The 27,482-nt window shown below is 52.7% G+C and overlaps 3 protein-coding genes and 1 long non-coding RNA gene across 10 annotated transcripts in view; 2 read left to right on the top strand and 2 right to left on the bottom strand.

Moving 5' to 3' along the window:
• EPN2 (epsin 2) overlaps positions 1-11,843 on the top strand; it is an 84,762-nt gene extending 72,919 nt beyond the window's left edge. For 2 of the 4 annotated variants that reach the window (XM_037492645.2, XM_037492646.2), the window contains one exon: positions 1,032-11,257. In XM_037492645.2, coding sequence (XP_037348542.1) covers positions 1,032-1,330 — 299 coding nt within the window. In that variant the 3' untranslated portion in view covers positions 1,331-11,257. The other 2 variants (XM_037492647.2, XM_054689339.1) reach the window with 2 other exon arrangements.
• On the bottom strand, positions 1,840-18,066 carry B9D1 (B9 domain containing 1). The gene is made up of 7 exons (XM_037492651.1): positions 17,876-18,066; positions 16,708-16,776; positions 13,744-13,855; positions 11,422-11,518; positions 10,246-10,308; positions 6,616-6,683; positions 1,840-6,258 (listed from the first exon to the last, which is right to left on the bottom strand). Exons 1-7 carry the CDS (start codon positions 18,038-18,040, stop codon positions 6,119-6,121), a joined length of 714 nt encoding a protein of 237 aa, XP_037348548.1. The 5' UTR covers positions 18,041-18,066; the 3' UTR covers positions 1,840-6,118.
• Positions 18,067-18,816: 750 nt separating this feature from the next.
• LOC119230940 (tryptase gamma-like) lies at positions 18,817-27,405 on the bottom strand. 4 transcript variants are annotated; one of them, XM_037492513.2, is made up of 6 exons: positions 27,385-27,405; positions 26,543-26,701; positions 20,817-20,961; positions 20,497-20,741; positions 19,803-19,969; positions 18,817-19,326 (listed from the first exon to the last, which is right to left on the bottom strand). In XM_037492513.2, exons 3-6 carry the CDS (start codon positions 20,891-20,893, stop codon positions 19,078-19,080), a joined length of 738 nt encoding a protein of 245 aa, XP_037348410.1. In that variant the 5' UTR covers positions 20,894-20,961; positions 26,543-26,701; positions 27,385-27,405; the 3' UTR covers positions 18,817-19,077. The 4 variants fall into 4 exon arrangements, 3 of the variants coding, with proteins under 3 accessions (XP_037348410.1, XP_054544991.1, XP_054544990.1); XR_008549536.1 differs by lacking the exons at positions 26,543-26,701; positions 27,385-27,405 and adding an exon at positions 22,368-22,416 and having other exon boundaries at positions 19,666-19,969; XM_054689016.1 differs by lacking the exons at positions 26,543-26,701; positions 27,385-27,405 and adding an exon at positions 22,368-22,416 and having other exon boundaries at positions 19,769-19,969.
• Positions 21,874-24,579, top strand: LOC119230941 (uncharacterized). Its single transcript, XR_005121837.2, has 3 exons — positions 21,874-21,955; positions 22,081-22,181; positions 24,359-24,579. It is a non-coding gene; the product is annotated as an uncharacterized LOC119230941 (long non-coding RNA).
• Positions 27,406-27,482: the final 77 nt, after the last annotated feature.

Below are 27,482 nucleotides of genomic sequence, written 5' to 3'. Positions count from 1 at the left end.
CTGGGCCTTCACCTTCCTTCCACCTCTTGAGGGCTCTTCCACTTGTGGTCCAGCCATACTTGGAAACTGTGCTCAGGAGCCTTTGGTCTCGGGGCTAGAAGGGGTGGAACCAATCCTGGACCCGTACTTTATAGCCTGGGGGGTGGGGCATGAAAGTGCTGTTCATCTCGGGGTGGGGGTAGAAAACAGCCCCTCTCCTCTCAGTTGAGATTGCCTAGCAGAAGCTGCCCTAACTTGGTGTTCCTGGCCAACAAGACCCTTCAGCAAACCCCAGTTCTTAGTCATTTGGAGAAGGGTGGTACTGGGATAAGGAAGAGCCAGTATTCTGCCCAACATACCCCTTTTTGGGGGGCACACTTCAGGGACCCAAAGATCCTCACTTCATTCCTGGTACTGGATTCTGTCTTTGCCACCCAAGGGAATCTTGTCCTTCCCCCTCCCTTCTCCCTCTAACCCCCAGGTCCCTCTTCCCTGCTGATGGGGTATATCTAAAAACCTGCTCTGTACCCTTAGGGGCTCCATGGGTTGTGGATGAGCTCCAAGGACTTGCTTGCATGTCCAGGGCCATTGTGGCCCCCACCCCTTATTCTCCCTGTGTACATGGACTCTCAGCTGCACTGCCTCTGACATACCTTACACACACAGTCCGTCCCTGCCTCCTCTCTTCAGTGAGACAGAGTTTATCCTCAGCACCCAGCTCAGATAACCCTCTCCTTCCCCACAGCTTTGCTTTCCCAGCAAGGCCTTGGGCTCCCCAAGGGCAGGAACATGTCATGTTCAAAGTGTTCAGCTTCAGACCTGCCCCTTGAAGGGAACTAAACATCCAGGGTCCTGTAGGGGGGAAAGACACAGGACTTAAAGGAGTTGAGTCTGGGGGCTCTAGGGCAGAAATGGGGTATGTGAAGTACATAGGTCATACCACGTCCTATGGTCCCCACAGGGTGAGGGTAAGGATGTGGTTGCCCCTGTGTCTCCTTTCCTAGACTTGGTGATGTTCTGACTAGCCACTGCTCCTCCGGCTCTCTCCCCAGGTGCAGCCTCGGCTTCAACCCCTGTCAACCCCTTCCAGGTGAACCAGCCCCAGCCGCTGACCCTGAACCAGCTTCGGGGAAGCCCTGTACTGGGGACCAGCACATCCTTCGGGCCTGGCCCAGGTGTGGAGCCTGTGGCTGTGGCCACTATGACCTCCACGGCCTCACACCCAGCTCTGGGGGCCAGTGGTTCCTCCCTGACGCCCCTGGGCCCCACCACAATGAACATGGTGGGCAGGGTGGGCATCTCCCCATCAGCTGCTCAGGCCACGGGCACAACCAACCCTTTCCTTCTCTAGTGCTTGGACCTTGGCCCCCCCAGCAGAGTGAATGTGCAGGGCGTGTGCCCGAGGATGCCGAGCAGGGACTCTTGTTTGTAGAATGGTGTCTGAGAGTTGGGATGGGGATGTTAGGGCTTTCTAGATCCAGCTTCCTGATAAAAAGGGTTGTCTTTACAGCCCGACCCTCAGATTCTGTCTGTGACTGGCTTGGTGAGACAGCAGACATAGCAGGCCAGTCTCCTGAGGTGGGGCTGTCCCCAGCCCACATCGCACAGGAGGGCTTCTGACCCAGCCTGGCCACCCTCTCGCACCTGGCACCCATGGAAATTGGCTGGCTCTCCATCGCCTTGGGTGAGGAGGCAGGGCCCAGTGTTGGCTGTTGCCCCAACCTCAGCCCTAGGGTCTCTGGGATACTGCCTAGCCCAGGACTTGGGACGGTCACCTCATCTTTACCCCCAGCCCTAGCAACACCCTAGGTAGTCCCAGGTATGGCTAGAAAGAAGTGTCGGCTCCATTAGATAGTGACCTTTTGGGGAAGTGGTTGTGCATATTTTATTTTTCTTTGACTCATGTGAGTTCAAAGGTAACAGCACCACCGTGGAACAACTCTTGAATTAAATCTAGAGCAAGCTTTAAACTAATCTGAGCATAACCCTGCCACGTGGCTCTATGCTTGTATACGTTTGCACATATTTTGTTTAGTACAGTTTCATATTTGAGTTTGCAGAATTATCTAATAGTCTTTTTTTGGCTAATATTTTTATAACGTGGTTCTTATTTAACTGTCTAGTTTTGATAGAATTTACCAGGTCTGGCTGAATGAAGATATTGGCACCTGTCATGTTAGTGGTTTAAATCTTATTTATGGTTTTAACTCTGTAAGAAAATTTAAAAAGGAAGAGACAAAAATATGCCTTATGGAAAAACTAAAGCAAATTCTTTATAGGAAAAAATACGGGAATTTGATTACACATAAAAGATGATGTTTATTTAAAAAAAAAAAAAACTACAACAGCAACAAAAATCCTAGCCTCCAGTTGCCTTTTCCTTTCTTTAACTCCCCCTTTTTTTGTGAATCACCAAGAGATTAACTCTCTGCCTTTTTTGGCTAGATCCTAAGAGAGGCTATTTTTCTTACTGATATACCAACATCAAGAAAGTTTAAAAGAAAAGCTAACGTATGAATGTGACTCACCAGTTTTTATCAGCTAACTCCTTTTTGTAACTGAAGGCATGCACAGCATTAACAAGGACTTCCGTTTGCAGTGGAAATCTGAGATGGAAGCGCCATCTTGAACCTTGTGTGTCTGTGATCTCCTCTGTCTTAATCCATGCTCAGGGTGAAGATGGGAATGGTGTGGAAACGGCAGTTGCCTGGGAGCCGTGGTGCTTCCGTGCCTGTGGGTCCCGGGTGGATGGCCCCCCTACTCAACCAGGGTGTCGGACCAGGGCTGGCCCTGACCCACCCACCTGCTAACTCCAGATACATGTTGCAGATTTTCAAATAATCAGCTCTTATTTTGGAGAGGAAGGATAAAAGCATTCTCACCCAATAGATTTTTAACAAACAGGCACTAATATTCTCTCCCTTTCCCAACCTCCTGCTTTCCTCCTCACCACCCACCACTTAAAGTATTGTCATGAATTAAAGGTCAGAAAAGACTTGCTTCCCTCCGGGGAAAGGACATGTGCCCTGAATCCCATGTCCAGTCAGCTTGCGTGGCTGGTGTTTCGGTCTTGCTTTTCACTGCGGACTTCTCTACTCTAGCTCCGCTGGCAGCCACCCACCTGGCATGGCCTCCCTCCTTACCCCTCTGGTTCCAAGGGGAGATCTGACTCTTCTCACTGGGCCAAGGGAGATGTAAAATGCTAGAGGTATACAGGCTGATTCAGAATTGCCCACTCAGGCCACTCTTCTGTCCCTGTTTAAAAAAGTTCAAAGCTGCTGCTCCCCTATTCCTCCCCTCCCCCCGAGGCCATCCCAGAGCTCCCGACCAGCCATGTTTCTGCCGGAATTGGAGAGCTGGGGCTGAACTGAGGGGCTCCTGAGTCATTTCAGAGGCTGTGTCTGGTCTCTGGCCTGGGGGAGGCTGGAGGCAGGGAGGACTGGGGCAGGATGCTTCCCAGGAAGGTGCTTTCCCTCACTTGGTGCGCGCCTGGACCACCTCACAGTTCACAGACCAAACTCACCTACATGGTTCAGTGATTCTTTTCTAACAGACAAGAGCCCTTCCTGATGTGACTTTGAGGCCCCAACATTACAACCATGGCCACTGAGGCCCGAGAACACTCTGGCCCTGCCGCCCAGCACAGGCCCACCCCCTGGCGCCTTGTCACTGTTGCCCGCTGCACTGATCATGAAGCCACCGGCTCCTGCCACGCGTGTTGCACACATGCCATCCTGCTCCTTCCTGACTGGCACTGGGGTAGGAGGTGTCATCCAGCCGTTTTCTCAGTCCTAGGGGCCGGTGGCTGGTTTTGAACTTGTGTTGACTATTGATACTTATTTACTGTATAAATATAATTTATCATTTGTATCATGATACGGTTTCTGGCTGTGTCCTTCCCCCACCCTCAGTCCTACCACACGAGAGGGTGGCTAAGCAAGGGAGCCAGTTCCTGCCCAGACCCAGCTCAGCCTGAGGTTAATGAGACCACTGACTTGGGCCCCCTGCCTAGGCAGGCTGGGTGCCTGCTTGGTGCCTCTGGATATCAGGGAAGGACATGGCAGTGGGACACTGCAATGGTCTGCAAAGGTGTGGAAGTGCTGGCCATGGTCCTCTACCCCTTGCTGTGGCCTCATCATGAGTGGGAGCAGTTCACCACCCGTGGACTTGGGGGTCTAGCCACAGATGTGCATAGAGTGAGGTGTGACAGCAAGCCAGTTCCAAAGTTGCAGGCCAGGGTCCACTGAGCTCTAACGCATCCACATGCACATCACCAGAAGAGCTGCCCCTTAAGAAGCTGACCCTCGAACCTGCAGATTTGTGGATAGTAATTGTAGTCACTGGCTCCTGGGCGACTTGGGCAGCTTTACTGTGGCACAGCTGACTGGGTGCAGAGGGACTGACCCTACTCAGTAGATGGAAGAGGCTCTTCTGATTGTGGAAAAGTGGGTGGCAAGGGCAGAGGGTGAGGGTGGGGGCTAAAGGGAGATGCAGATGGAAAAGTTCACAGGGGTGGGCATACAGCTTCTTTGGTGAGACCCCAAGTTCCTACCTCTGCTCTGGGGCTGCCCTGCACCCCCATATTTCTGCACTGAAAATCTGACCTCCCAACACCCAGTCAGGGAGGAGGATTTGCCATGGGGGCTTGGAGCAGCTAGGGTGCCACTTTGAGGACAGGTGAGGGGTGCGTTACGTCAGGGCACACTAGGTTACACTGTAGTAACAGGACTCTGTGTCTCAGCAGCTTAACACAGGTTGACTTTCACAATCTAATGCCTATTGGGCAGCTGTCCAAGCAGAGATCAGGAGCACTGGCTGCTTTCTTGTTGTGACAATGCCTCCTTCAGCATGGTCCAGAAGGGAACGAGCAAGCAGAGTGATGTTGCCAAGGATAGCTGGACAGAACGACAAGGTAGCCAAGTCTCTGGTGGACATGTGGCAGAGTGATGTCCCAACATCAAGAGAGCCAGGATAGGGAATGAGGAAAATGCTAATGAGGAGCAAACACACATGGGGTGTGGGAGCAAAAATATGCTGCCTTTAAGATTGCAGGGGACAGTGGGCTTCAGTTATGGCTAGACAGTGAGGGAAATTTGCATTCAGAGGTTCAGAATAATCAGGAATTTTCCTGATGACAGATCCTGAGTTCCAAAGCATAGTGATTTGGGGCCAGAGAATGGAGTACCGTGAGCCACATAAACTTCTGATGCTGAGAACTAAATGAGAGAGAGTGTTCGTGTGGCCTCTTAGAGCAATTCCAGTTGCAGCCAGGGCAGCATGTAGTGGTAGAGTGACAGTCTTCAGGTGGGAGGCAGGGGACCTGCCAGGAGCCTGAGGCAAGGCACCTTATGGCTTCCCTTAAATCTTGCTGAGGTGCTGTGCAGGCTGTGGGGAGGGGGCAAGCTGTGTCCATGCCCAGAGAGTTCACCTAAGTGCTACAGGATATGTGCAGGGAAGTGGGGCGGGGAGGGTCCTAGGGACTGTGCTGAGGGGGCCCAGTTCACCTTCCTCGCCTGCTGAGACTGACTGGAACACTGATTCCAGCAGTTTCCCACCTATGGAAGTGAAGTTTTCAGCCCATCCTCTGGGCTGCAGAGGTGGGGTCAGCCCGAGGGTGGGCTGGGGTCTCTCCATGCAGCTCCTGCTGACAGTACTCTCCTTGCCAAGGCAGGTGGTGGTCATGGAACATAGTTCACAAGTGATTGTGCAGAGCTCCCAAAGCCTCCAAGGTGGATATGCCCAATCTAGGGGTGTGTTGAGGTGTAGAAAGAGTCACAACTGTAAGTGGCAGAGCCAGGTTAAGCCCAAGCTCTCATCCTAGTTGGCCATTCTAGCATGCCGTCTCTGGCAACTTCTAACCCCTGGGCAGTTGCCCCTGTAGGGTTGGAGTGAGCCCCTCAGGCCAGCAGATGGAGGGAAGGTGCAATGAGAGGGGAGGGGGGCAGCCCTAGGCCTGGCCACTATGGAAAAGTCACACTTTATTATATAAAAATATCTCCCCAGTCCTGCTCCCGCCCCACAAGCTGCACTCAAGGCAGATGGTGGTTGACTCCCCAGGACAGCCCGAGCATTATCTGAGAACCGCTTGGTCTGCTGGACTGCATGGCCAGACTTGCTGGTGGATGGCCTGGTGCCTTCATCAGGGGAGGCCCTGGGGTGGGCTGGGCCCCAAGATGCTCTGTGTGTCCGGAGGCCCAGTGTCGTAGCCCAGCTTCCTCATGTCCTTGGTCACCACGTTGAAGAGGAGAGTGACAAAGCCCTGGGAGCGTACTCGGGTCACTGGGGACAGAAGGGCAACATCAGGCTGGAGCAGAAAGAGATTCAGGCTGCTTTGGGAATCTCTTCCAACCTTAGCATTCTCATCTGTCAGATGGGGAAATAGTGCCCGGCCCCTGCCCCTCACTGGGAAGTAAAGGGGCAGCAGTGGAGACAGACTGACATGGCAAAGCCTCTCACCGCCCACATCTGGGAGGTGCTCTGGGAAAACCCCTGGGCTCTACTCCAGAAGCACCAGCGTCTTAGGGCCTGGTGGGTCCCTGATATCCACACTGTGTGTTTCCTGGGGACCCACCTAGACCCTCCTGGGCTCTAATCTGTCCATGGGGTTGGGGTGGATTGGAGTGCATCAAACTTTACCTTCCCGGCCTTCACCCTGAGCTACCACCTTGGGGTCTGTGTACTCAGGCCGCCTTCCCATGAACCAGCTGTGGAAAGAAAGGAGAACACTAGGTCAGCAGGCTGGCCTGGGGATCCCCAGACAGGCGACATGGTCACTCTCCTTGTTCCAGACACCAGCAGCCGTCTTCCAAACCCTTCCTCAGGGCTAGGCATTCCACACCACCCTCCTGACCCGTCTGAAAGGCAAGGTGGTGCCAAGGCAGTGGTATACTGGGTTGAGACCCATGGAGGCCTGGGGACCCCAGCAGGCTGAGGTGCTCTGCAGCTGGATGATGGGCTTTCCCATGGGCCTCCATGGGTCTTGTTCACTGGGATGAAAGAGGAGGGAGATGTGGAACTGAGGTGTGGGGCACAGCCCGAACCCAGGTGGAAATCCTAGGAAGGTAACAGTGGCAGGTGCAGGGGGGCTAGAGGTGAAGGCATCTTGTCAACTGCTGTGTAAAACATTAATCTTGCGATTTACACTTTTGGCTCTAGTTCTAGGACACCCCTGCCCACGGATGTGCCTGCTCTGTGGTGGCAGACACTACTATCTAACCCCACAGTCACCCTAAAGGGGGCGCAGTACTCAGCACTAGTGCCCTGGCACATCACCCCCTACCTCCTGCCCCTCACAGGAGCCTCGCTTGGTAAATCCCCAGCTCACAGAAGCTAAGAAAAGTCAGAGACTTGCCCTCGGCCACATTAGGCAGCAGTGGAAGTAGAAGTAGCAGGGGACCTCCTTACTGTCCCTTGGTGGCTTCAGGCTACCAGGTCAGAGCAGCTTTTTCCAGAGCCGCAGCTTCACCCCTGACATACCCACTTGAACTGGAAACAAACAGGCACACCATCCTGGCCAGACACCCAAGAAGACCTAGTGGTCTCTCAGCATTGAAGTGCCTGGCACCAAGTCACTTGGGTTCCCCGCATTCCTGGAGAGGCCCATCTTCTGCCGCAAGGCAGCTCCTGCGTGGGGCTCCCAGTCTGCTTTCTGTGAAGTAACTGACCCACAGGGGCCCAGGTTCCAGATGGGTAAAGCCATACTCCCCACCACTACCCGACTGGGAGAGTGTGCCCATGGCCCAGCCCAAGCTGTGGCAGGCCTATGACGGTGCCCTGTCTCAGGCAGGTACCAACCAGCACCCACCCGTGCTGCCCAGGGGACAAACTGGCAGCTCACACTGTGGGAGAAAGGAATGACATGACCGCCTTGTCTGCCCATAGGCTTTGTGGAGACGCAGAGCAGCACCATGGCTACATGACTTTCAGGGGACAGGGGCCCAGGGTTCCAGCTGGGGGCTGGATGGGTACAAGACTGCCTCCCTGTGCCTCCATTTCTCCATCTGGAGTGAGACATGAGACACGGAGCAGCCACCGCCAGCCTGGCACATCCCAAGTGGGGGTCTGCTCTGGCCACCGCATTTCTCCTAAATCGATGAGGGTGGTTTGTTTATCTAACATGATTTGCACAGAAGGAGCAGGCTGTTCAGAGGAGATGTTCCAGGAAGCAGCCAGAAGCAGGGAAGGATCCAGTGGTTCCTTCCCCTGGGAGGAACCCAGGCAGGTGGGACTCGAGTGAGAGGGTGGAGGGCCTCACCGCATCCTAGTAGCCTTAATCCCAAACACAGAGCCAGGGCTGAGTGGTCTCTAAAGCCAGGTTTAGGAAAAGCATTCTTGCTGCTCTGTGAAGACCAGATGTGAGGCTGAATAATGGCCCCAAAGATATCGTCCCAGTCCCTGGAACATGCAAATGTGGCCTTATTTGGAAACAGGATCTTCGCACTTGTGAGGATTAAGGTGAGGATCTTAACATGAGAAGGTCATCCTGGATCACCAGGCTGGGCCCCCACTGTCATCACCAGTGTCCTTGTGAGAGGGAGAGGCCGTTGTGGCTCTCACGGGCACAGGGGGGTGAGCCCACAGGCAGAGACAGGAGTGAGGTAGCTGGAGCACAGGAAGCTGCAGCCACGGAAGCTGGAAGGGGCAGACAGAGTCTCCCCCGAGAGCCTCGGGGGAGGATGTGCTCTGCCCACACCTTGATTTCAACCCAGTGAAACTGATTTTGGACTCTGACCTTGAGAACTTATGAGAAAATAAATTTCTGTTGTTTTAAAACCATCAAGTTTGTGGTCATTGGAGGAGTTGCAGGAAACTAGAACAGAGGCTGAGAGTAGAAATGGGCAGGCCAGCTGGGCTAAGGAAGGATGGATGAAGGAGGCCATGGGAAAGCACAGAAACTGGGAGGTGTGGGGGAGAGGGAGGCAGGGTCGGTGCCTCCAGGGCGCTGGCATGGGGGCTGCTGGAGCCAGTAACATGGTGGCACTCCTGGTCCCATGTCTGAGAATATTGTGTCTGAGAAAAAACTGCCTTCACTAATTTTCTGTAATCCAAGCACACACCACTTCATCCAGTAGGGAGCCCCGCTGAGGGCAGGAGACAGCCCCCCGCATAAGCTACTAGCCTGCAGGCACTGACAAAAGCCTTGACTGCTGTGTGAGCGGTAAGGCCTTAAGTCGTCAGCAGCGGAACCTCAGAGAGCTCGGGTGGAGCTGTGGGGTGTAAAGCAGCGCGAACATTCCGACCAGACTTCAGTGTCCATCACTGTCACTGCCCCTTGCTTCCCCGCAAGCCTCCGAGGTGGGTATCATCCCCTCTAGCTTACTCGAGCCCAGGGCGTCATGGCAGCCTCCCAGAGTAGCTTCTAGGGGCAGTGGCACCCAGAGTGTCCCCTCACTAGGCCTCAGAGCTCAGGTCTGACGCCGTCCCTCCACCCAGCAGGGCTCTGGTTAGGTCTCACCCCTCACACTGGCCAGGCTTGCAAGGGGCAGCTCGCCAGCTGCTGACTGGGACCCAGGTCGTCCTCCATGTCTCCCTCTTCCCAGCTCTGAAGGGAGGGCCCAGGGCTCATCCCTGGCTGACCTGTGAGGGAGCAGCAGCGGCTTACCGATCGTCTGAGCTGACTGGGATTTATCCTCCAATCCTGAGTCAGACAGCTGCGCCAGCACTGGCCCTTCAAGCTCCTGTTCCAGCTCAGTCTCCCCCATCTGTCCATGAGTACTCCTGCCCACCTGACATCTCCCCACCACATTCCCGTTGCTCATCACCTATGCACCGCACCCCCCTCCTGGCTCCCAACATGCAGCTCCTGCTCTCCTCAGGGTCTCACACATACTTTTCCTGCACCTGGGTCAGTCTCCTCTCAGATCTCCCACACTGGGTCCTTAGCTCCATTCTACTCTCTTCTCAGATGCCACCTCTGAGGCTCCTGCATGTGAAGTCACCTAGTAACGGACAGGATCAAGAACATTTTCTCATCTGATACGAGCTTTTCTTCCTCTCCGTTTGACACAAAGACTTTTAACAGGACAGGGTAAAACTACATGGCTTTATGCTTCTGGAACAGAGGCTGAGGGAGAGCCAGGACCCTCAGCAGCCCCACAGGACGTGTTTCCATTTGTCCCCAAGACTCAGGGAAGCTTAAAGATCTGGCAAGGTTACCTGGCACAGTAACTGTGTGGGGCGGTGGGGTGGGGGAGTGTGGTGTCCCTTCCTCCACTCCCTCTACCCAAGTCAGGAGGAGGACCTGGGGGTTGGAAATAGAAAACTTACCTCGTAAACTGCTGCAGTTTAGATGTAGATTCTGGGACAAACATGGGGATGGTCTTTTTGTGCCTAAAACAAATGCCACAGACAGAGGTGCTGAGTAAGAGAAGTGATAGAATGTTCTGAGTCTCAAGTGGGCAGAAACACAGATCAGGTTGGTGCCAATCAGAGCCAAGGCCAATCAGTCCAACCTGTACTGACCACCACTGTGCCCAGACTCGGCGCTCAGCTCAGGGAGCAGGCAGTGGACACCCAGGTTGAGTACCGTCAGAGTCTTGTTTATCTGAAGGGTCAGAGGATGCTGAGGATTGCCAAAAATCAAACCTGGGTCCTATTCCCACTGCCCTTCAGAGAGGCCATTTTTCTCCAGCTGTCCAAATGCCCGCCATCTCTGAGGCCTACTTTGGATACCTTCCTCCAGGAGGCTCCTGACAACTCCCAGACCTTATTCCTGTTGTGGTCACCTGCCCTAGGCTGGTCCTTGGAGCCTGGGGTCCAGCCCTTCACTCCCTGGATCTCTCTCTCCACCATCCCCTTGAACTCCCATCTGGCACTTTCTGTTTCCATGAAAAAAACTCAGAGCACTCCATACACCTGCTTCCTTCTCCTTCCTTCACCTTCTCCAGACAATCTCCTAGGTGTTTAAGGCCAGCTGACCCTGACCCTCCTCTGTGCCTCAGAACACCCCATGTCTATACCCAGTCACTATGCTAGACAAGAGAAAATGTGTCTCTCCATCTGTGTCTGCTACTCTGGGAGCTTCTGAGGACGAGACCACGTGGCCATACCTGCACCTGAACATCCGTGTGCTCTGATGCCAGCACAGAAGGGGCATCGACGAGAGCTCACAGGATGGGCAGGGGCAGGGGAGCAGGCAGAGAAATGAAGGCATGAGCTCTGTAGTGGGCCAGATCCCTCTCAAGAGCACTGAGATGATCTCTGGTAGGCCCCCCAACACTCTTGTACCCAACCTGGTGTTTGGTAGTAACATCAGCCTCACCCATGTGGGTTTCCTCCCACATACAGGCTGCACCCCGACACATTCCCAGCCTAAGTCCAAGTTGGAAGAAGAGATGAAGTCTGTGCCAGGAAGAGCCCTGCTGAGGTGCCCTGGTTCCCAGGCCAACAAGGCCCAGCGAGGACAGACTGTGGCCCAGGGACAAGTTTAAAGCCAGAACCTACCGGCCGGGTGAGAAAGGCACGTGTACTGCCCCGTATCCTCGGACCACATCATTCCCGAACACATCCGGTCCATACACGCTGAGCACAATCTGGGGCCCTTGGGGAGGATAAAGCAGGAGGTTAGCATTTGGGGAAATTTGGAGAAAGGGGGTGGGCAGAGAGCAAAGAGGACAGTACTCAAAGCCTGGAATAGTGGGCAGGAGCTGACATGGGACCTCCCTCTGTAACTCCGGCTTCTGCAGACCCAGAATCCAAGGTGGGGGTTGGAGGAGCTGTTGGACAGGGAGCCACAGAGTCTGCCATTTGCAAGCACAGAACATGCCTCTGACCCAGCTGTGGACAGAACAAAGGGCCACTCTTGGGAGTGAGTTTCCTTCTGGGGAAAGTGGTCAGAAGATCAGTGTATATTGCAAGGACTCAGGCCAGAGAGGGGGTTCATTGGGGGTGGGGGTTCATGCCTGTGGGAGAGGTCAGAGAGAGAGCAGAGACCTGCCATGCTCATGCTTCTCCTTCTAAGACATGGACGAAGACACCTCCTCCCGTCAACATTGAGGCACACCAGCTTTCTCCAGTACATTCATTGTCTGGATGTAGAGATCACCACCCACAGGACAGGTGATGAGGGGTGAGGCGGGGAGGCCCAGGTGGCCAGGCTCTGATCCCACTCCCCCTGGGCCTGCCTGAGCACCCCCTCATTGTGCCCTTGGGTTCCACACCTCTAAGACACTAGACAGTGCCTGGCAGTGTTGGGGGACAGATCTATACCCTTCTTGTCACTGCTCCCAATGGAAACCACTATTTTGATTTTATGAAACCACTTTTCTTTAAGCTTCACCATCAAAGAATGCATCCCAAACATGCTACTTTGTAGATAGTCTTTATCAGATTAAGGGAGTTTCCTTGTGTTCTCAGTCTGCTGAGTGTCATGAGTGGATGTTGAATTTTACCATGTTTTCATTTATGAGATGATCATGACTTCTTCTTTTGGATGTGGTGAATCACACCAATTGATTTTAGACGTTATACAAGCTTGGAATTTCTGAAACAAACACTACTTGCTGATGATGTACATTATCCTTTTCATATCCTGCCAGAACCAGCTTGTGAAAATTTTGTTTGGACAGCTGCAAACAAGCTCAAGGTCTGCAATGTTCTGGAGCCGAGCTGCAGCCATGGGGCTGGCCTGCCTCTGCTGCTCCCTGCTCCCCGGGCACAGCTTTCTGAGGTGCCAGCCTAGGGGGCAGGGGCTTTCATGATTCTTGTACCGCTAGCCCAGAAAGGCTGTCGAAGTCTGACTCAGCCTCTCAATCACCCCTACTGGACTCAGCATATATTCCCAGGGTGATGTGGTTGGGTCTCATCTCTGGATTTGTTTTTCTCCTGGATCTTAGTCTAGTAAAATGCCACGACTTTGCTAGCTCTCTGATGCCTTCAAGTAAATTGCTTTTTAAATATTTCATTCACCTCTCCCATCTGTCCTCAGCAAGAAGAGGCCCAGAAAGGGTTCCAAGCAGCCCCTGTTTCAGACCTTCTGCACCCAGGAAGCCTGAGCCCAGACCATATGCAGGAAGACCCTGATTAAGAAATGTGATGGACCTGAAACCAAACTCGTACTTAGTTATAGATGTACAGCTGAAGGCAAATGATACCACTTTTTGAGTCTCAGTTTCCTAATACGGAAAAAGACGTGGAGAGGACTCTATCTGCCAGATAGGATTAGGAAGCTTGGATAAGTTACATAGGGAGAGTACTCATAGCTCCTGTGGTGCTGGCCCCGGGCTTTTGCATAAGTCGGTGCTTACTAAGTGAGAGTGAACAACTAGAACAGCTAATAACTGCCAGACAAAGCTTGGGGGAAAGCTCAGAGGTAAGATGTGGGAAGGGCATCCCAGGTAGAAGGAACAGCATAAGTCAAGGTTCAGAAGAGGAGACTTGCTTAGGCCAGGCGGCTTGGATTCTGGAGGGGAACACTAGATGGGAAGTTGAGAGACATCAGGCCAAACTGCTGTAGCCCCAGCGACCAGGCTCTATCCTTTCCAGGTGTAGAACTATGTGGGGTTTCAGGTGGGGTCTCACTTGATCCACTGACCCTCCATAAAGTCACCTACACAGCACAGGGGCGGACTTAGGTCAGTGCGGAGGAGGAAAATGCGAAGGGAAATGTCAGGTGGAAGGAGAATACATTACAAGTCTGGTGTGGGGCCCTAGTGTGCAGTGAACCTCTAAGTGGAGATTGAAGTGTGGATGATGGTGGGCAGAACGAGGTGGAGACTGTCCCGGCTGCCTCCCCATCCCCCAGCCCAGGAGGCCATGCGGACTCACAGCCATAGGGGTTAGTGCTTTTGAAGGTGACGTCAATGGGGAAGTTCCACACCAGCGCCTGCCGCACATCTTGGCTCTTGGATGTGATCTGGGAGATGCCTTCCTCCAGACCCTGTGAGCACAATGACAGTGACAGCGAGTGTCCAGGCTCCAAAATGCCAAGCCCCTACTTACCTGGGTAGACAGTTGGGAGGGCTGTTTTCTTAACTACCTCTGCTAAGACACTAACTTCTAGACAATGGGAACCATTAGGTCTTAACATTTAATTCCACCAAAGCTTGATAACCTTGAGAGCCTCTGCCTGTCCCCTCACCATGTTGATGGAAATGGTTGCAACAGTCTGTTATTCTCTCTCCATGTCTACCCAGATCATCCCCATGGCAGTCATCTAGAGGTTATTTTCTCTATTACAAAGCATCACTGACTCCTGTTCCTCTTACCATCAACCCATCCTTTGCTACCCTTTAGAGCAAAGCACCTTGACAGCTTTGTAGATACTCATGATTCCAATTCCTTCTCCTTCTTTCATAAACCTACTTTTCTCTGATTTCTGGCCCCCACCCTACCAAAGTGTTTGGTCAAGTAACATCAATGCCCCTGGTATTTTATAGCTATGGTCACTTCTCTCTCCTTACTGTACTTGGCCCACCAGCAGCATCTGACAGAGAGGGTCACTTCCTGAAATCTCCTCCGCTTGGTTTCTGGGAACCCCCTCATATCTGTGGGTCTCTCCTTCTGTTCCATTACTCCTGTGTGCTTCCTCCTTCATGTGGGAGCATCCTGGGGCATTTTCCATCTCAGCAGTCTCATGACATTCCACATGTATCCCCAAACTCATGTCTCTGGCCCGGTCCTTACCTCTGAACTACAGCTGTCCCACAGCTGATGCCTCAGCTCCATCTGACACCTCGTGGAACCTCGACCCTCACACATGCCAGGCTGAGTTGGGGAGTTTGCCCAAACTCTGCTATAGCCAGTTTTCTCACTGAACAACTTTAGCTAAAAAGCTTGGCATTAGGGCCTCCCTGGTGGCGCAAGGGGTTAAGCACCACACTATGAAGCAATCCACAGCCTCTGCAGCATGAGTTCGATCCCTGGCTGGCCAGGGAGAAACCCACATGGTGAAGCAGACCTCTCTTGTCTTGCCCGCTGCTCCCCTCAGCAGTGTATTTCATCAGTCTGCCTGTTCTGTTCCCCGCTCTGTCTCTGGTGGATCCTCTCACCTGCCACTGCATCTCTGTGCCCCAGCTCTTGTATGCATAAATAAATAAATCTTAAAAAAAAAAAAAGCTTGGCCTTATTCTTAACTACTTCTTTTCTCATGCCCCAGGTATGCCCGGCAAGAAAAACTGTTGGCTTTTATCAAAATGAACTTAAAATTCAACTGCCTTTCAGTACACCCCCCTGTTGCACCTGGACCATGCCACCTGTTTGCTGTAATAGTCCAGGGTCTCCTTACTTTGGCCCTTGCCCCTCCCCCCACGGTATACTATGAACACAGAAGCCAGAAGGCTATTTTATTTTATTTTTTTAAAGATTTATTTATTTATTTATACAAGCACTGGGTACAGTCAGAAGCACGGAAGGGTGAGAGAATTCACCAGAGCCAGAGTGGGGAGCAGAACAGGCAGACTGACGAAGTACATGGCTGAGGGGAGCAGCGGGCGGCAGGAGAGGTCTGCGCGCCATGCGGGACCCTCGTGGGCGGCCAGGGATCGAACCGGCCCTGCAGAGGCTGCGGGCAGCTTCACAGCCCAGCGCTCAACCACTGCGCCACTGGAGAGGCCCCAGAAGGCTATTTTAAACACCTAAGTCAAATCTTTCAAAAATGCTCTGAGGGGGTCTAGTCCCATCCTGGGTAAAGGTAAGTAAGATCTACCCCATCTCCCCCTTCCCTGCTTTTCCCTTGCTCACTCTGTTCCCAGGCCACATGGCCTCCTAGATGTTCTGCCAACATGCCAAGTACACTCCTACCTCAGGACCTTTGCACGCTGTTTCTTCTGCCTAGAAAGTTCTTCCTACAGACTACCACATGGCTTGTTCCCTCACTTCCCACAAGTCTTTACTCAAAAGTTACCTTCTCAGTGAGGCCATCCCTGGCCACCTTATCTAGATTGCAGCCTCTCTCTTGTCCTTCACCCTCCCCTTCCTGAGTTAACTTTCTCCTCAGCATGCATTACTAGCTAACACACTAGAACATTATTACTCATTGTGTGTCTCCCCAACAAGAATGTGCACTCCAGGCAGACAGGGACTTTTGTCTGGCTTGGTTCACCACTGGATCTCCAAGATCCAGAAGACATGTAATGTAATAAGCAGCTATTCAATCAATGGGTGCCCAAAAAATAAGTATTGTCATCTCAATCATAAAGATGAGGATGCAAGCTCAGAGAAGTTAAGTAAGTTAGGCCTCCATTTCTTCAACTTCTACAAAGATTAAACAAGTACACTGCAAACAGTAAAGTGTAGAGTAGGCCCAAGGTGTCATCAAATTCCCTCTCCTGGTGGAGTCAGGCTGCTCCTTGAGAGGTTGTGGAAGGAAGGGTCCTGTCTGTCTTTTTGACTCTCCAAAATTTTCTCCATGGGCTGGGGAGACGCCAAACAATGAAGGAACTAGCCCGGAGTGTCTGCAACTTCTCTGGGGCCTGCCTGCTTGGCCTGCACTGACCACACATTCCTCTGCTGCCCTGTGCAAGCTGAGGGGTAGGTGCAGCCTGTGGGGGGTGGGGAAAAGGGGCGAGGGAGTGGGGATGGGTTAAGGCAACCGACTTGGCAGCATTCTCCCTCTGCTCCAACTTTACCAGTAAGAAAATCATGTTTGCCTCCCCTCCGCCCTCCACCCAAACTTGGTATATATTTCTCTGTGAGTTTTAAACTGGGAGGGAAGAGTTGTGATAGACACCTCCAGAAACCCCAGCAGTCAGGAGGCTTTGAGTAAGGGGGGCCTAAGAGAGGTCAGCTTACCGCCGTGGGAGCCCAGTCCTGGCCGTACACAAAGCAGTACTTGCAGTAGAGATCATCATACTCGGGAAACTGTGGAAACAAGCACAGGGAGTCTGTTGATGTGTTGAGGCCAGCATGTTGGTCAGGCAGGTAAAGACAACAGGAATTCTGAACATGAGGCACTAGGGATGGGGCTGAAGAGACAGCTAGGGTAGTGGGCATGGAGTTCAGTAGACGGGCTGGGGACTGACATGAGAGTCAGAGGGAGAGTCCAAGGCTGGGCTGCACACTTTGCTCAGGCCCTGCCTTCTATCTGACAAGCCTTCCCATATATTCATCTGGCAAACTCCTGCTCAACCTTCGAAACTCATCCTTTAGGGAATCGTCCCTAACTTCCAGAGTAAGGGGCCATTACTTGGTTTCTTCAGCCCCTCGTGCTTCCCTCCATCCAAGTACTGACTGCCTGCGCATGTTTATTTCTGTCAAAACCCATTAGACTTAGAAAAGGGAACAGGTCTGATGCCTTTCTGTGTCCCAAGCACCTGACGGAGGGAGGCAATAATAAGGAAACAGTGCTGACGTGATGTCTGAGGCACACACACACACACACACACACACATTACTTAATGTATATACATACACATTACAAGATACATATATATTTTCTAATGTATCGGGGGATGGAGAGTAGCATTCCCTTCCAACTCATAGACACACTCTCCCTGAATCATTCTGGCCACCACCATCGCTGGATCCAGTCAATCCAATCATCATTCTTACCCAAGTTTAAGGATCTGGGGGTTCAGAAAGCAGAGTACTCACTGCGCACAGGACATGGCCTGGACCCAATCACTTTAGGATGAAGCGGGTCACCAGCATTAAGCTCCTGGCCATAACTCAACCAAGTGCACATTCCAAGCCCGTGGCCACAGTCTTGACCAAGTGTAGCGACCCCGATATTAGTTTAAACTCTAGAGGTCTGTTTCCACACCGGCAAGTCGAGGCTAGAACATTCCCAGCAACCTCACGCCAAGCCTCTCGAATGCTGGTCGCCCTCTCCCGCCCAACCGAGGGCCAGAGCCCCAAGGAATGACAAGCTTCTCCAAGGCCAACACCGCAGCATGGGAGATTGTGGGACGGGCCCCGGAGGACTCTGAGGCCAGCGGCGGTGGGATCCACGCTCGCTCACCTGGGCGCTCTCTACCTGTCCGTTAACCATGAGTAGGAAGACGCTGGGGCTCGCGGCCGCCATGGCAGACGAGGGGGAGCGGGTAACCCACCCAAATTGCGCGCACAGTGAATAGGAGGCTCTGCGGTTGCCCTGGAAACAGACGGCGTGGCGCGAGGGACACATTTCATGGACGTGGGCTCTTCGCGAAGGCGAGGGCCGGAGAGCCGCGCTGCGCAAGCGCAGTCGGGGCCGCTGCCGTGAGGGGCGGGGCCGGAGACGCGGCTCGGCGGCCCCTCCCTGCTCCGGGGACACAGCGGCCCTCCGCCCCAGGCCGAGGCGGAAGTGTGGGCCCTTGGGGTACAGCCCGGGCCCATCGCCCGATCCTGATTCGGTTACACCCTCCGGGAGTGTTTATCCACTCGGACTCGGACTCACCCGGCTCCAACACGCGGAGGTGCCGCCCTGACCCTGGCCCGCCGGCGGCCAAGCGGTGCAAATGGCCCTCGGCCACAAGATGTCGCTGTGGCGCCGTCGGGAGGCCGGGGCAGGGGGCGCGCAAGGAGGAGCCGGCGGGGCGCTGGCAGGGGTTAAAGCCCTGAGGGGACAGGGTCCGGGCCGTCTGGTCTCTGGAAAGCCGCTCCCTCTCTGCGTCCCATCAGAGGACATGCGCCCTTGTGGTTTTTGAGACCCTCGCCCCCCTCTTGTTTATTAGACACACTTGGTAGGCACTTCAAGAATCCTCACATCCAAGCCTTTGCTCTTCAAATATGAAGCTGGGAAATGGAGGTCCAACTGAGCAGCACCTGGCATCCCAGTCACCCAGCTGTTGGGGGAGGAGTGAGCCAGAGCCCACGGCTCTGTCAGGACTCCGTGACTCCCTGGTCACCCCAGTAGTTCACTTCTATTAACACATTGATCCATTCATTCCGCTTAGCACTCCCCATGGTTTATATTTGCACGTTTTTTATTGTCATAAATCAGGCTAGTGCTCTCCTCCCCTCTGCCCCCCAGACTCCAGGGGGCCAGGTGCATCTTTAGCACTGGTAACAGTTCGTTGGAAGAAGGAATAGTTGAATACATGTCCATAACACAAAGGAGGAAGCAGGGTCGGAGAGAAGAGGCGATCCAGACACCCTCAGGTAAATAGCCGAGCCAGGATTCAGATCTAGAACCCCACAGACTAGACCTTCACTGCTTTCTCTACCTGGTTCTAGGTCTGGCTAAAGGGTGCTGCTTGGCTTTGGTGTTGAAGATGGTATCAAAGACCTTTTCCCAGATTCAGAAAAGGAAGCCTTGGCCTTGGTGTTGAAGGTGGTATTAAAGACCTTTTCCCAGATCCAGAAAATGAAGGGGTACACAGGTGTGTAAACTTCAGGGAGGCCAGGTCCCAAACAGGGACCCCAGGTCATCACACCCTTCAGCAGCCAGCGGCTGGCTTGCAAACAGACCAAGGGGGTGCCATCAGATACCTGTGCAGGAGAGGGAAGGAAGGGTCACAGCCATCCCAGACACAGGGACCTCCCCATTCCCAGATGAACAAAGACCTAATTAGGGGAGGGGGGTTATGGACACCCAGGTTTGCCAGGGTTGCCAGGTCTGACTGAGATGGCAGAAGGGTGGGGGCTTGAGCGCAACAATCTGAGCTTGTGGAAACTGCTTATCTCCCTAGGACCTGGTCATACTCCCTCTCACACCCTTCTTTCCAGTGAAAAGAAAGGTGTTGGGAGGACATAGGACATAGGAGGGGTGTCTTCTTAAGGGGCAGGAGGCCCAGGGGTGGCTACCAGGGGCACAGATAAATCAGTTACCTGGGTGTTATAGAGTGGGAGACCTCGGGTAGGGTGGGAGAGTGTCCAGGCCTTGCTCTACCAAGTCTGCTGGCGTTAGGAGGGATTGTGGAGGAAGGAGTACCTCAAGCTTGCTTAGGGCTGGCTAGAATCCTCACCACCAGTTCAGGTGGGCCCGCTGGGGGCCTGGCACACTGGGAGCCCTTAGGCAGGCTGACCTTCAGGTCAGGACAGTCAGGTTGAGTACGAAAGGTGTCTTTGCAGGTGCTGAGGTGCAGTGGTTTCAGCAGGACACGGTGCAGCTCTCGAGGTGGGATGTAAGGATCTGCACGGGGGTGGGAGGCGGACCCTCAGCCCAGGTGGCACCCAATAGGTCAGTGCACATCTGAAATTGGTTGTTAACTTACTGCAAAACTTCCCTGCCTGCCCAAGTCCTGTGGCCCCAACACTACCGGGTTTCTGACCTCCTCCAGCACTCTTTATCCTTACCTCCCTGTTAGCACAGTTCCATCTTTTTGAACGCACTTAAGTCTGAGACATATTGAGCTGTGGGAGGAGCTGGGGAGAGTACTCTGTGCCAGTCATAGGGCTGGGAGGAGCTGAAGGCTGATTCAGACATACCAGGTAGTTGGTGCCCACTCTCTACCCTGAAAGCCCATGTCCCTGATACTGACCAGTGGCTGGTGGGATCCACGTTCGCCAGGCCCGAGGCGGAAGTGTGGGCTGTTCTCTGAGAGCTGGGCTGTTCTCTGAGACCCAGGGACTCCAGAGCCCTGAGCTCCACTCTGGCTCTCGCCTTACCCAGGACAATGCTCCCTCTGAACCATCCCAAGTTTCTGTTCCCATGCTTACCAAAGTCAGGCTCAAACCCTTGGGCCCAGCAGAGCTGCCATGGGAAAAGCGGTTTGGGCTGGGTGGCCAGAGGGACAGGCTGCACAGCACTGCTGAGAGGTGGTGGGCTTGCCAGCCGTGCCAGGGCCAGGCCACCAGACCCTCCTGGAGACAGAAGCAGCTCCTTTACGCTTGACTTGTTTTTATAAGTGTCCAGTGCCAGTCGATCTGGACCCAGGGTCACAGTGAAGCGGGACAAAGGCCAGCTGTGGAAAGCGGGAGGTGGAGAGGCTGAGGCTTCCCTCCCTGAGCCTATATCACCCTAGGTCCCCTACACCTACCTGCCAAAACAGTTGGCTCCTGTGAGCACCCACTCTTGGGAGACGAGGGCCCCCTCACAGCGGTACCGGGTGTCCATGAAGATGCTTGCCTGCCAAGGCCACGTGGCTGGCACCTTCTTGCTATAGGCCTCAGCCAGCTTGGGCCCTGTACATCAGGATTGAAGTTGCAGAGCTCAGTTCTGGGTCCCGTTTCATAGATGCCATCCCGTCATCTCTTTCCAGGCCCTGGCTAGCCTCTGCAGCCCCAGCTCCCAACCCTTACCTCTCCAGCTTGAATCCTACCTGCAGGGACACCTGGATGACCTGGAGAAAGCTACTCAACCTCTCATGACCCAGAAGGTTGTTGTGAAGATTAGAAATGATAGTATAGGACCTCTCTGGTGGCACAATGGGTTAAGTCTCTTACTATGAAGCTATTGGCAGCCTCTGCAGCATGAGTTTGATCCCCGGCCAGGGAGGTGACCCACATGGCGCAGCAGACCTCTCCTGTCTTGCCCACTGCTCCCCTCACAATGTATTTCAGTCAAGCTGCCTGTTCTGCTCCCCACTCTGTCTCTGGTGAATCCTCTCACCCCCTGTCACACACACACACTTATACCTCTAGCCTACACCCCAGCTCGTGTATGCATAAATAAATAAAATAAATCTTAGGGGAAAAAAAAGAAATGATAGTATGTGTCAGATACTTTGATGGAAGCACAATAGATTTATAGCTATTCTTATTAAAAGTAGTTCTTGGGGGGCCTCCCTGGTGACGCAAGGGGTTAAGACGCAGCAATATGAAGCTCTCTGCAGCCACTGCAGCAGGAGTTCGATCCCCAGCTAGGGAGGTGACCCACATGGTGCAGCAGACCTCTCCTGACTCGCCTGCTGCTCCCCTCAGCAGTGTGCTTAAGTCAGTCTGCCTCTTCTTTTCCCTACTCTATCTCTGGTGAATCCTCTCACCCCCCATACCTCTGGCCTCTACCCCAGTTCTTGTATGCATAAATAAATAAATCTTTTTTAAAAAAAGAGTAGTTCTTGGAATACTCATGTTTGACCATGCTTCTAGGTTTGACCATGCTACTCCCTGTACCAAGATATGATCCCTTCCCTTCTCTGCCTGGAGAACTCATGTTCAGCCTTCACAGCCCACCTAGGTGAAGTCTTCCATGGAATTCCTCTCTCTACCCCCCACAACCTGTACCCTGGGAAGATTCCCTCCCCTTTCTGCCCAGAAGCTCACTATAGGTGCATGTCCAGCTCTGCTTACTTTTATTTTAAGACAGAGAACTGGGCCTCCTTCAGCTGCCTGCCCTGTTAATCTGGTGGACACTCAGGATCTTCAAAGATCAGGCCTCATCCACATGGAGCTCCTCCCTACAGGTAGACACCCCCACTGCCTTCACCTTCTCTGTCCTGTCTCAGGTTCCTGTTATTTGAATCCAAGATAGTTATTAATTTTAAGAGAACCTAGACTTTCAATTCTCAAGGGTTGGGTGGCCCCCTTCTGCAGCAGCTCTGTCACTTGCCCCCTGTTTCCCAGGCCTCCTACCCTCAGCAGCTCCTTACCAAAGAGCAGCAGTAGCAGCAGGGACAACATTTGTAGAGCAGGCCTGGATCTCATCCCTATGGGTCTGGCCTCCTCCCTTCCACCCAGGAAATTTAACCTCTCCATGTTCCCTCCCCACCACTCCCTTAGCCCACGTCACCAGACAAAGGGGAACTGAACTGGGGAAGAGGAAGCTGGTAGGGCCTGCTCCCGGGCACATGGCAGGAGACAGGGGTCCTGCTGACAGAACTTGGCCCGTTCTGGCTACAGGGGATTCCTAGCCATGCTCTGCCTCCTGTCTCAGGTTAGGGGCAAGGAGGGAAGCCAGCCAAAACATCAGTAAATATAATCCTACCTTATGTCTTTTTATATCCCCCAAAGCTCTGCAGCACCACATTACAGGAGGTGAAAGTTAATAAGTCTTTCATGAGGGACAAAACCACAAAGCTCAGAGATGGATAGGGTCTCACCAAAGTTGCACAGCACGTGGGGAATGTAGCTGGATTGGCTAGTTCATGGGAGGAGTAGCCTCCAGGGTGGGAATAGAAGGAATAAGCACCTGGGATAGGATTCTCATAGATTTATTGAATTATTGAATTGCTCCAGACAAGTGTAAAACATGAACACCAAGGTCATGAGAGCCAGCTACTGAGGCTAGAGTTATCACTCACTCAGCATGTCTTTTTTGAGTACCTATTGTGTTCTAGGCACTGTGCTAGGTGTTTGGGGTAAAGTTGAAAACAAGACAGACACACCCTCGTGGAGTTGACTGTGATGGGAAAGACAAACAGATATCCAAAATAATTGCAATAGCGATAAGTGCTCTGAAGAAAAGAATGAAGCAGGGAAAAGGGCTAGATTGTGCGAGGGTGATTGTAGATGGTGCATGAGGAAGGCCTCATTGAGGAGACTGAGGCAAGTTCCAAAAGAAGTGGAGGAGGGAATCATGCAAGGAATAGGGCTGAGCTCTTCTAGACAAAGAGAACAGTAGGTGCAAAGGTCCTGAGGCAGAATATGCCAGTGAAATGGAGAGGCAGACTGGAACTTCCTCACACTGGCTTGCCTTGACTCATAAGAGATGATTGTGTACAACTCTGCCATGGTGATATAATTTGGGTAGCTTAAAACCAGCCACAAAGGGAGTTTTTACACCATGGAAATTGACAAAGGCTAAAATTAAACCTTTGATTTTTTTTATAATTTTTTTTTTCAGAGAGCCATTTTTATTAGCTGAGGGTATGAGATAGGTTTAGAGAGTTCACCAGGCCCAGATCTCCCAGGGACTCAGAGGGGCTAGTGGTTTTGAGCTGAGGAGGGATGTGAATAGACTTGACAGGATCTCTCTAGCTACCTTGAGGGGAAGAAACTATGGAGTGACCACCACAGCAGAGGTGGTCATTGGGTAGGGTTGCCAGATTTAGCAAATGAAGATACAGGATGCATGCGATATTTGTGCGTAGCTAAAGAATTATCCTAAAATAACTGAGCGTCCTTATTTTATCTGGCAACTCTACCAGTAGGTGCCAGGTGAGAGAAGGGGGAGGCCCACAAGTGCTTCTGTTTTTGCCCACACAGTCCCTGAGAGGGAGTCTCCCTCTGGCCCTTCCCTCCTGGGGTGATCAAGCAGGGTCCCTACCTACCCTTACCCTAGCCCATACCCCAACTACCCCGGCACCTGTGCACACTCCACAGACAATTCCTTAGCCTTTTCTAACATGTGAGAGCGGATGTGGGCAGGCGGCAGACCACTGTTGGTGAAAGCGATGATCTCACAGGAAACGAGACAAAGCTGGAGTTGCCGCCACACCCTGGATTCAGCCTCAGGCCTCAGGGAAGTTGGTCTCTTCAACAACTGCCTTATACTCCCCCCGTCCCCCCAATCTCCCTTCCATTCTTCATGCACAGGACTCTGTGGGCCTGAGTGATGGACTTTATTCCATGAGATGGGGTTGCTAATTGGGGACACTATCTGATCTGTGTTAGTTTTTTTAAAATCTATGCTTTTCAACAGGGCATTTTGGCTGCTGTGAAAAAAATACATTGTAGGAGTAAGAGAGGAAGTCAAGAAAGAGGCAACTGTGACAACCCTGGTGAGAAATGATGCCCTGCCTCAGGACCTTTGCCCTGACTGTTCCCTCTACCTAGAATGTTCTTCCCTCAAGTCTCCACAAGACTCATCGCTCTCTTTTTTCGAGTACTTGCTCCAGTGTCACCTATCAGTACTTCCCACCTCTGTCCCCTGCTTTATTTTTCTACATGGTCTTATCATCTTCTGAGACACTGTATAATTGAGTTGCTGTCTCCCAACCAATATCTGACTTGCTCAAGGACAGAGCTTTTTTTTTTTTTAAAAGATTGATTTATTTATGCATACAAGAACTGGGGTACAGGCCAGAGGTGTGGGGGGGGGGGTGAGAGGATTCACCAGAGGCAGAGTGGGGAACAGAACAGACAGATTGACTGAAATACACTGCTGAGGGGAGCAGCAGGCGAGACAGGAGAGGTCTGCTGTGCCATGTGGGTCACCTCCCAGACCGGGGATCGAAATTGTGCTGCAGTGACTGCGGGTAGCTTCATAGTGCTGCGTCTTAACCCCTTGCACCACCAGGGAGGCCCAAGGACAGAGCTTTGCAACTGTTTTGTTCACTGCCAAATCCCCTGCACATGGAATAGCGCCTGGCATGTCTTAGAGGCTCAGTAATGGTGTTTGAATGACTAAAGTTTTGATTTAGAGGTTGGTAGAAGACATGGTAGAGGAGGGAGAGGGAGGTCTGACAGTGTCCCCGGGCACTTGGCTAGGAAGGAGGTGCCCTTTGCTGAGATTACATCCCCAATGACATCCATCCTGTGCCAGTGTCCCTAGTAGACCCAGGATCTCTCAAAGTACAGAGAGCAGCACAGGCAGCATGGGCAGGCTGGGGTGTGCAATTCTAGGATGGGCAATGGCAGCCTCAGCATGTTTGCTTTGCCACTGCGTTCTTTTGGGACCACAAAGGACGGCAGAGGCCACCCCTGCCCTGCCTGTTCATGGTCTGCCTGGGTGTGCTGCCTGAGGGAAGCAGGAGTGAAGAAAAGTGCTGAGAAACCACAAATGGCTCCAAGTTGGAGGCATCTGGCCATGAGGTCAGTCACCCACCCAGGCCTCTGGAAGCCAGGGACAACCACTTCCCAGCCAGCTTCCTGCTGACGCCCCACCAAAACCACACTCGACCCGGCGGGAGTGCTGGGATGTAAACACTGCTAGCTGGACCCAGGCCTGGCTCTGCCCCATCCTGTGCCTCATGGACACATGTGCCCCACTCTCAAGCCACACAGCCTTGCTGATGGGCTCTGGGCAGTGGTCCCCTTCTGGCTCCCTCAATTTGGAGTTTATTAGCTGTGTGCCTTGCAGCTGGCCTTGCCTCTGTGGGTTAAGCATTACCCACCCAGTCTCCTGCGTGTAAGGCACTTTCAGACAGAGTTTGTTCCTTCTTATTTCCCTCATGGCCCAGGGAGCTGGAGGCAGCTTGTCCTTGACCATTTTGGGCTCTGACCACTGTGGAGGAAGGAAGTTGTGTGTGCGTCTGTGTGTGTATGTTCCCAAAGTGTGTGTCTCAACAGTTTGTGTATGTCCCTGTGTCTGTTGTTCCTGCATGTGTATGGCCCTGTGTCTGCATCTATGCAAGTATATGTGCATGTTTGAGTAAAGCCCCATGTGACCGTAGTGATGTAAGAGTAGTCTGTGTGTCCCTGCTTTTCCACGTGTGCAGAGCAGTGTCCCCATATATTTTGTGCTTCCCTGCATGGGTGTGAGCAGGTCGTGTTACTGGGAACGTGAGTGCTTCATGGTAACTGCCAGTGTGACTGTGTGTGCCTGTTGGGCTTGGCAGTGCTGGCTGGAAACGGGAGTGGCAGGCCAAAGCTGCCACTGGCACCTATAATGACCACACTGCAATGACTACCCTGACCACACTACCACTAGAAGACACTGGGCTCTGGGTCAAGTGAGACCTTGGCTCCTACCACCTTTTGGAAAGAACCCAGGAGCCCCCAGGGCTGGAGGAGACAAGGGTGGTCTGTAGTATAGACACCGTGGACCCTGCATGGGGGAATCCAGCCCTCTTCCCAATGCCCCAGACCACCAGCCTGCAGGCCTCCTTAAAAGAGGGCTTATCTTGATCTTGGGCACAAGGACACTACCCACCTGCCCTCTTACCAGTATATCTGGCTTTAGTTCCTGTTGCCTGTGAGCTTCCTCCTCAGTATGTCTTCCACTTGATTCTTTCTAACCCTATTTGGAGGGCAGTAATGTGCCCATCTAGGCACTTGATTTCTGAGTCTCCTTGCAGCTTGGGGTACAGCTTAGCAATTTTGTCTAAGGAGAAATAAGTGCAATTATGCTGGGAGCCACCAGGAAGATGTTTGCCCTTGTGGTGACAAGGGAACAAATAGCTCCATGTCCTTTTCTCTCCATTATTATCCTGTCTGGAACATGAATATGATGGCTGGAGTGCAGCAGCCATCTTGCAGTCATGAGCTAAGACAGGCAAAATGTCATAAAGATAATGACAAAGTAGAAAAATAGAGCTGTAGTCCCTGACAAGCATTATAGAACAGCTTAATTGAGGTCAACAAAGTTCTTTGGATTTATTACAATGAGAGACATATAAATTATTGTGTGTTTAGGCCTGGTTGGTGGGTTTCTATTACTTTCAGCATTATGCAGTCTTAACCGATAATCCCAAATTGGGGGCTGGCTGCCTTGCACTTGGTGGGCTCCTCCCTCCCCGCTGCTCAGGGTCCCACCCACTCCTAGCCCCTGCTATTTGCATGGTTAACAATAAGATCATGTTCAAATTAGGCCCAGAACCAGTTATCATTTAGTCCAACTTCCCATTTTCAATCTTGGGGAGACTCCTTGCATGACAGGGGGTGCGATCACCACTTTAATATATACGGGGAGACTGAAGCTCAGTAAGGGCTGAGGCTTCTTGAAGGTTGTAACCTGAAGGAATTACAGCTCAGCCCTTAGCTCTGTGTTGGGATCTAAGGACTCACAGAGGGAGTTCTTGCTCTCCTTTTCCTCCTACAACCTGTCCCACTGGTGCCTTAAATGTCTGAGTTGAGAACAATGTCTTCTGTGACTTCATCTGTTT

The sequence above is a fragment of the Talpa occidentalis genome, unplaced genomic scaffold (assembly GCF_014898055.3).
Source record: "Talpa occidentalis isolate TD23 unplaced genomic scaffold, MPIMG_talOcc4v2.1 talOcc4.7, whole genome shotgun sequence".
Lineage (NCBI taxonomy): Eukaryota > Metazoa > Chordata > Mammalia > Eulipotyphla > Talpidae > Talpa > Talpa occidentalis.
Note: the sequence above shows the minus strand (reverse complement) of the source record. Positions and strands in the feature narration are given on the sequence as shown.